A 9,916-nucleotide genomic window follows, 5' to 3' on the forward strand; every position below is an offset into this window, starting at 1 on the left:
GGGGAATGGGATGTTGATGATAATCACAGACTGGAATAGTCAATGTCAGGGAATATGCACCCTGCATGTCCCTGCTGCACCCCCTGCAGTGTCCCTGCTACGCCCTGCTTCGCCCTGCTGCTCCCCCTGCCACCCCTGCTGCCCCCCTGCAGCGCCCTGTATGCCCTGCGCACCCTGCTGCCCCCTGCACTGCCCTGCTGCGTCCTGCTACGCCCTGCAGTGCCTGCTGCACCCCTGCGTACCCTGCAGTGCCCTGCTGCACCCTGCTGCACCCTGCAGTGCCCTGCTGCACCCTGCTGCAACCCCTGCTGCACCCTCTGCACCCCTGTTGCAGTGCCCTGCGGCGCCCTGCAGTGCCCTGCTGCACCCCTGCAGTGCTCTGCCACTTCCTGCTGCCCCTCATGCTCCTTGCACTTGCACTGCTGCAGGCCTGCAGTGCCCTGCTACCCCTGTATGCCCTGCTACGCCCTGTCCTGCCCAACTGCACCCCTGGCTGCACCCTGCAGTGCCCTGCTGGCAACCCTGCAGTGCCCTGCTACGCTCTGCTAGACGCCATGAACTCTACAACTACTATTCTACTCCTAGTTCTCCTTATGTTTATTGTGACTATAATTGGCCGTTTTAACCACATCCCCCAACCATGCCCCGTCAGACTCCGCCTACCAATGAGCCTGTTCGTCGCGAGTGTTTCTTCCTAAGGAGTTTTTCCTCGCCAGTGCTTGCTCTCGGGGAAATACTGGAATTGTTGGGTCTTATTAATTATGTTGTGGTCTAGACCTGCCTGTCCGTAAATCCTACCACGCTGTTATGATTGTACTATGAATCAACTTTAATTGAAGTAGCTCACACTGTCCCAACTATCCCATCTGTATTTACGTGATTCAGGCTGTATGGACCTAACAGAGCCTCCAGATGGAAACAGTGACGACATGCGGCGGGAACGTACCGGTGGAACCCCGGCGTGGCAGCGTGCCATCTTCCTGGCGAGAAATGTCTTTGTCCATGGTTGGGGTCCAGTTTTGATTGGGTCGTCAGGTGGACTTTAAAGATGCGCGCTCGGCCCTTCATGTCCGAGACGGACCTAAGAGGAAACGGTAAGGCAGAAAAGCCCTTAAGTCTGCTACCCAGTTACTACTTAAAACCATCAGACACTTTGCTTCAGTGACAGACTCAGTTCACTCTGATATGGAAGGAAGAGGAAGGCCGATAGGATGATGTGATTGGGCAAAAAAAAAATTAAACTAATGGTTTTAAAAAGATGTAAGCTTTAAAACCAATAAAACGATCAACGTAGTTATCTGTTACGCTAAGATAAAAAAAAAAACACTGACTGTACAAGATGTGGACAGGGAGCTGAGTACTGCTAATGTCTCTTTGAGCACAGCACCGAACAGTCGCCACCCTGCTGGACTTAGATGAACGCAGCTTTCAGGAGCTTCAGCATTGCTTTGATTTTTTAGAGATTATTTACCACTTTTTAATTTTTCATATCATATTTCATTCTCAGTATTTGGGAATAATGTTGAATTAAGGTAATATATATATAATATATTTATTATATTAAATATAATTATAATTACTGCTCACCGACTCTTGCTGTCTTACTCTATTTAACACAACTTCACTTTATCTTTAACGTCACTTACAACCAATATTGTTTCTTGGATCATGGCACCGCACTATTTAAAACCTTTAATTTACGCCATGTTGCTTCCTTCAGTCTACTCCGATATAATCATATAGTCCTGTTCGTTTTGCCTGGATTTCTTGGTGTTTACTTGTTTGGGTTTTTTTTTGTTATTTGCTGTGATTGAAGAGAACAATGCTGCGGTGCTGTAATAGGAAATTGAACCATTGTGGTGACAGATAAAGTCTAATCTAAACCCGCTCTGTAGTTCAGCAACAAGACGTCGATGTCTCCTCTTCAGGTCCTCCAACAGCTCTCGGTTACCTATGTAGATCTGTCTGTCGAAAGCGTCCCGTCTCATCAGCGCAGGATCCATGACTTCGGGTGCTGTTGTTATCCCGCCAAACCCACCACTTAGTCGCCGTTTAAAACCTCCTCAGCACAAAATAAATAAAACAGTAGCGGTGTTTTTTATTTTTATATCAGAAATGGAGGGGCATTCTCTCCCCCCCGACCACAAACAAAACAAAAAAAAAAACACACACACCCACACACACCACACACACACACACACACACACCACACACACCACAACAACACACACAACACTCACACACACACCACACCCACACACACACCACACACACACACCCACAACACACACCAACACACCACACACCACACACACACACCAACACACCACCACGACACTGATCCTGCAGGCTAATTTACATCATTCTGATTTCCTGAAAGAGACGGAACAGTGAAAGCACCGCGCTGATCTGCTCCACCCGGCGCCGTCTTGAATAAAGACGACCCTAAGCGACATGTGACGCATCGTTCCGTTCCCTCCGTGCGTTGTGAAAAAGCTGCTTCTGCTTCTTCTTCTTTTTGTAACCACGCAGGCCACAGTCACTTTGTTTTCTTGCCAAAAAGAACCAAAGTGTGCCACGTGCCTTGAAGTACCACGCATGTGGCTCCAAATCTGGTAGCAGCTGTCGCCATGGTCCAGGGCTACAAGCTTACGTTCTGATGCATGTTCATCTGCTACACTCTGCTACGCCCTGCTACGCCCTGCTACGTCCTGCTAGTCCTGCTACCCCTGTCTACTACGTCCTCTACGTCCTGCTACGTCCTGCTACGCCCTGCTACGTCCTCTAAACGCCCTGCTACGTCCTGCTACGCCCTGCTATACGTCCTGCTACGTTCCTGCTACGCCCCTGCTGGGCCTTGCTAACTGCCCCACCTGTGCCCTGCTATCATGCCATGACTACTACAAGACCTACTACAACTACTAATTTTTCTACTTTTTGTTTATTCCACTCGTCATTCTAAACTCCCAACCGGCCCGTCAGACAACCGCCACCAAGATGCCTGGGTCTGGCTCTGGGTCCTGGGTCTGTCCCGTTTCTTCCTACAATGAGTTTTTTCCCTCTCCACTGTTGCCCTGTTGCTTGCCTCTGGAGGAACACTACTAAACTTTGGGTCCTTTTTTAAATTCTGGGATGTGTCTAGACCATGCTCTATCTGTCAAGGGTCCCTTGTATAACTTGTTATGAATTGAGGTACTATCAATAAATTGCAATGATTGTTGTCGCCATGTATTTTTTAGCGTGCTAACAATTTCAGCTTTTAAATAAAAGGCTTTTCAAAAACATCTAGCCAAGAAAAGAGGCCTCGGACCTTTCTGGCTCATCCAATTTTTCGAGCTTCCTGAGACTTGTTTGTTGTTTGTTTTATATGCCTGTAATAAGCAGCTGATGTGCGTGTAGTAACCGTCCATCTCCACTCAGGAGCTACGTTCACGCGTGTTCTCCTGCTCGGCTCTGGCCCCTCAAGTTGCCGCCTCCCCCGTTTTCCTCCCCACGGCTCGCATCTCGTCGATGAGAGGTGCAGGGAGGGTTCTTCCTCCTCGCTCATGGCGAACATGTCCCATCACGCTGCAGAGAAAACAACACACAGTAAATAATAAATTAATATTATCGCTTGTCCTACTTTTGCTTTACTTACTCTTACTCATTGGTTCCCCAAACTTTTCAGCTCAAGACCCACAAAGAAACTTGGTGTCTCCCCCGGACCCAAATTTACAAAAAATACACAATGATCATGGTAACTCTACATGTTTCAAACTGTGGACACAAGACGGAACCAACCATGAATTTAAAAAGGCATATGACGTAGAGTTATTCATTATAACAGTAAACAAAAACAGAAAAGGTCTCTATTCGCCGTTTCTGGGTCCACCCCTTTCTCAGCTCATTTTCTTATCCCTCCTAGGAAAAGAGAAGCGAGAGAGAGAGAGAGAGAACCCCCCCCCCAAAAAAAAACCAGACCAGGGGGGGGGTGGTTGGGTCACGACCCGAAGTTTGGGACCATTGCTCTAATTGCAACATTCATACGGCACTTTACTTACTTTCGTCTAACTTTTACTCATGTGCTGTTGTTTGCCTTTTTTGCTGTGTGTTTTACTTGTTATTTGGCTGTTATTGAAGAACATGCTGTCGGATGAATAATGTCTTATCTAATCTATTTAACCCCAATTGGCTGTTTCCAACAAAACTTGGTATTTGAAATTGAAAAAAAAACGCCAATTTCTATAACTTTCAAAGTCATACATAAACTTCTACTCATTTGTCTGTTTGCCTGTTTTTTTCTTTTTGTGTTTATTATTTTGTTTGTTTTGTTACTTATGTAGAACCTGCTGGCTGTATATGAAAGTTTCTCGCTATGGATGCTAAGTCTTATCTAATCTAATTTAAACCCAATCAGATGGCGCTGTTTCCAAACAAAACCTTTATTTTGAAAACGCCACTTTAATTACGTTCAGTCTACGTCTACTTATTTGTCTGTGTTTGCTTGTTTTTCCGTTGTGTTTTACTTGTCTATTTTGCTTGTTATTGAAGAAATGCTTGCAAGAAACAGGACATTCACCGCTGTGGGATGAATAAATTCTAAATAATCTAATTTAACCATTGCCTGTTTCCAAACAAAACTTCCAGCTGTATCTCCTAATTAGCCACCAAGTAGTTCACCTCTTCTTATTTGGTGCTCAAAACGATTTCATGTTCAAAAAGATTGGGTTGGGGTGGGTAAATACACCAACAAAAGGTATGTTTTATGTTTCTGCAGAACAGGAACTGCTGGAAACCAGTTTTTACCTGAGTCAGGCCCGTTTTCAACATGTAATGTAACAGTCCACTTTACCTTTCGCTGTATATAAATATGAATAAATGAAGTGAATGCATGCATGGCACAATAACAAAGTACATCACATCATCCTGCCCGTTTTTCAGTCTGTACAAAAATCCCGATGTTAGTAATTGCATGTGGTTTTGGGATGTTATTGATTGCCCAGCTACATAATGCTCCAGATCTTAACAACAGCCCCCCAAACTGAAACCCGTGCCCAACAGGGTCCCGGGGTCCTGGAAAACTAGGTCTGCCACCGCGGGCGGACCGACCGCCCACGAACATCTCCAGGAAACTCGGAGCCGCGTTGAACGGTGATGAAGGAATCGTGGCCTCGCACGGCGGTGGCCTTGGCCAGAAGAGTCTTCCCCGTACCCGGGGGTCCGGACAGGCACGGCACCCTGTAAAACACGCGGCGAGCCCTTTATTATCAACTCAAAGTTTAAATTGTATTTATAGTATCACAATCATAACAAGAGTTATTGTAATTACTAACATTTTAGCTAACCGCCGCCTTCTAAGCACTCAAGGTCGCTTTAAACAGACAATAAAATACAGAGCCAGGGAACCGAAAGTGTAACAGTTATACTCAAGACACTTTACTATGAGTTATTCTAGAACCCCACTCTATAATTTTAAGTAACCAACAACTCTAGTAATTCCCACCAGAGGCAAACATAGTGTGCACTGTGTAACTTCATTAGTCCCCAACAAACTATGTTATATACACACACATAATACTACATACATACATATATAATAATAATATATCTATATAATTAATATATTTGTATAACATAATATATATACATATTATATACATACATACATACACACACCCACACACACATATACTATATTAACATATTTATATATACATATATACATATATATACAATATACATATATATACATACCTACATACATACCTACATACATACATACTACCAACCCACACCAGCACACCCCACCCACATAGATATACCATATATACATACCCATAAAATATCACTATATATATATATATAATATACATATATATACATATCTACACATTATATATATACATACACCTCTATACTACATATATATATATACACCCACACACACATATATATATAACACACACACACACATACATACATATACACACAAGACACATACATATATAACACACATATATACCTATGTATATATACACACACATATAACCAATTTATATATACACACACAACACATATACATATACACAAACATATACTGTATATACACCATATATAATATACCCCATACATACATACAAACATATACACACACATATGTTTTATTATATATATATTTATATATTAATATATTATATATATATATAATATATTTGTTTAATTAGATTACGTTCGCCAATAATTGTCTATAAGGTTTGAAAAAAAAGAAGGCAAGCTCCACCTATCTGGGGGTGTCATGATTCTCTGAATTTAAATCAATAACTATTTTCATACCCATTTGAGTCATTTTTAAAATGACAAACTTCTGATGTCAGCGTAGTGAACTGAATATCTTTGAGTTGAGGACAAAACAAAAAGATCTTTGATAACGTCATCTTGGGCTTTTGGAAACACTGAAATCCACCTTTTACAACATTTTCTGTGTCTGTTGTTGTGTGTGTGTGTGTGTGTGTGTGTGTGTTGTGTGTGTTGTGTGTGGGTCTCTGTTGTTGTGCGCGTGTCTCTGGTGTGCGCGTGTCTCTGTGTGGGTGCGCGTGTCCCTCTGTTGTGGTGAGCGTGTTCTGTGTGTTGGTGCGCGTGTGTGTGTGTCTCTGTGTCTTTGTGTGTCTCTGTTTGTGTGTGTCTGTGTGGCGTCTGTGTGTCTGTCTGTTGTCGTGTCTCTGTGTGTCTCCTGTGTGTGTCTCTGTGTGTGTCTCTGTGTCTCTGTGTGTGTCTCTGTGTCTCTGTGTGTCTCTGGTGTGTCTCTGTTTGTCTCATGTGTGTGTGGTGTGTGTGTCTGTGTGTGTGTATCTCTGTGTGTGCGTGGTCTTTACTTGGGGATCTTGGCCCCGAGGTTCCCTGGTACTGTTTCGGGTTCTTAGGAAGACTTGACGAACTCGGGATCTCCCGCTTCGCCTCCTCGCAGTCCGGCCACGTCCTTGACTTCACCATCGATGTTGCCTTCAATCCTCTTCGCCCGTCGACACTCCGCTCATGCTGAGGCCCCCCCTTCCGCCGCCAGGGCATCCCTCCCATTGGTCCTCGCGCGCAGAGTGAAGAGCAGGAAGCTATGACAGCAGGGTCGGATATCATGCTCATCAGGAAGGAGCTGCGAAAAGGGGGAGGAAGGTTTATCGTTGGTGGTCTTGAGCTGTTCCGCAGATAAAATAGTCCCTTTTATTTTGATAATGATTGAATTGATCTGTGTAATCTCTCTATGTGACATCTTCTATTTTCTTCTCTCCTCTGTGACAGTAGACGAATATCTTTGCGTTGTGGACAAAACCAAGAACATTTGAGGACGACACTCAAACACTGTTCCACACTTTTTTCATCCATTACTGAACCTTTTACAGACCAAACAACTCTCCATTCTTCCATAAAACCTACAGATTAACGCAACAATGAAATACTCATTCTCGCGGCCCCCAATTTTATCTCTGAGTTTTAAAGTTTAAAAGTTTTGGAGCCATTGGTTTCTAGGTTTGTGAACGCCCAACCCCTAAACTACGTTCCTCAAGGAGTACAATGAAATCTCAATCATTTCCAATCAGCGAGCGTAGAGGTAGGTTAGTTAGGAAGATAACATAGGCACAGGCTAATTGACTGCTACCTAACATGCTGTTAACAATACCATAGGCACAGGCTCAATACTTCTACCACATTTTGTAACATAACATGCACGGCTAATTACGCTAACTAACATGCTATTAACATTAACATATACACAGGGTAATTACTGCTAACTAATCCTGCTAGTTCCATTAACAGAGGCACAGGCTACTTACTGCGAACTACATCTACTTAACCTAACACAGACACAAGGCTAATTTCTGCAAAACTAACACTGCTAGTAACACTACACGAGAGACCAGGCTAATTTCTGTCAAACTACCATGCTAGTAATACACCTAAACGCTAAAGGAAGTCCCCAAACCGTCTGTGAGCTTATTCTGTACTGTTTGTGTGAAAGTAAGTGCGTGGTTCTGGCCAATCGTTAGCCTATTCTTATACAAAAGCAAAAAAAAAAAAACGTCTGTTTCGGAGCCATAAAACGTGACTACAAGTAATGAAGCCTTTTATACTGTCGTGTTCTTAGAAATAAAACGACCAATAGATCTTTAAACGCTTGGCATGATGGTAAAGTTATTCGGCATTTCAAAGTGGCTTCACAAGAATGGGAGTCAATGGATGCTAACGGCGGGTGATGGCTTGTCAGCATCAAAATGGCGCCATGGGAGCTACGCTTAGAGGAGGCTCGTGTACCCCTCTTGGGTTTATGGCACAGATATCAGAAAAACCCCAAATTATACCCGGCCCTGCAGTGGTTTCCACAACATAGAGTAAGAGTGAGAGTGTTTACGTCTCGGACCCACCCGTCGCTCTCGGTGCTGTAGACGACGGCGGGCCGGCGGGACGGCTCCAGGCCGGTCTCCACTGCCCCCTCCAGGTTTCTCGCTCAAACGGTTCCACCTGCCCGAGTTGAAACCAGACTTAGCTTCTGGGGGGGGGGGGGGGGTCACAGAAGATTTCATGTTAAAAAGATTGTGTATTACAGCCACAAAAAGACATGTTTCTGCAGAACAGGAACCGGCTGAAAACCAGTTTTCAACTGAGTCAGGCCCGTTTTACATCGTAATGTACTGTTACTTTTAACTTTCCTGTATAATAACTATGAATGACTGAATGAATAAATAAAGAAAATGTAGCACTCCTCCTACAAACTGTTTTCATCTTAAAAACAAAAAAAAAATCTTAACGTTGTACTGTATTTGTTTTTTTTTGGGGGGGGGTTCTTAATTACCACAGCGACATAATGTGCTCCAGATCTTAACAATTCGCTCCAAATTAAAATACATGAAGAGTAAACAAACACGACAACAACAACAACATTTGTTGGTCCTAATTTCACATGGATGCTTAATTTCAACTTACATACTGTCTGTTTGCCAATAAAAAAACAGTTGCTTCGGACAAATTTGGTTAACAGAGTTTTTAAAAAAATTTAAAAAGGTCGGCTTCATAGTCCATATTTATCCGTTTGGGTTCGTCTCAACACCGCGTCGGCTTCGGCCGCACCGGCACCAGGATCTCGGACGACTGCTTTGTTACTACCTCTAACCGCTCCACCTGGACACAAGACACATTCACACTTAATTTACTATTATTGATCCGCCTTGGGTAAATTACATTTTACCCTCGGTTAACACTCACTACCAACAGGCCTGAAACCACACCTATGCTCAGGACCTATCATGGCACTAATGGATAGATGTAGAGTGTGGTTTGCGTGTGGCTTGTTTGCTTGTGCGTGTGTGTGTGTTGGCTCCAGCTGGACCCATCACCCTGAGCGTTTGGGGGGGGTACGTGCCCTGTGAAGTGGCATCTCTCCAGTTTACAGTCCCACACTCCGTACTACTTTGGTCCGCATGGGGACTGAACCAGCGACCCTCCGTTCCCAACCCAGCTCCCCAGACTGAGCTTACTGGGCCCCCCCTCAGCCCCTTCCCCGCCTTTTAAAACACATCTTAATTTTTACAGTCTACTTTACTTCATTCAGCTTCTTAAGCAGCTTCGTTACGTAGTGTGTGTTTGTATGTACTTTCGGGAAAACTCTTTTTTTATATCAGAATATGGATTTCTTAAACCAAATCCCCACATTTATAAAGCATTGTGAAATTCTTTTTTTTTTTTTGTAATGGTTTCTTCCAAACAGTATCCCCCGGACTAACTTTTACATGTACCCCTCTGAGATCCATTACCAGCCTCAGATCTTAACTAGTCAGAAATCAAAATAACTCCTATTTCTGCCTTTTAAGTAAAACTTATTTATACATGATACAAATGATGTTTGTTGACCATGAATGCCATTAAGAATATAAAACCTCTTATTCAACAT

At 43.5% G+C, this 9,916-nt stretch overlaps 1 protein-coding gene across 1 annotated transcript in view; it reads right to left on the reverse strand.

The window, feature by feature from the left end:
* LOC116686866 (AFG3-like protein 1) overlaps nt 1–9,916 on the reverse strand; it is a 54,589-nt gene that overhangs the window by 6,607 nt on the left and 38,066 nt on the right. Inside the window, 4 exon segments of the mRNA XM_032511911.1 lie at nt 897–1,081; nt 5,089–5,217; nt 6,884–7,126; nt 9,077–9,147. Of these exon segments, the coding sequence (XP_032367802.1) occupies nt 897–1,081; nt 5,089–5,217; nt 6,884–7,126; nt 9,077–9,147 (628 nt within the window).

The sequence above is a fragment of the Etheostoma spectabile genome, unplaced genomic scaffold (genome assembly GCF_008692095.1).
Source record: "Etheostoma spectabile isolate EspeVRDwgs_2016 unplaced genomic scaffold, UIUC_Espe_1.0 scaffold517, whole genome shotgun sequence".
NCBI lineage: Eukaryota > Metazoa > Chordata > Actinopteri > Perciformes > Percidae > Etheostoma > Etheostoma spectabile.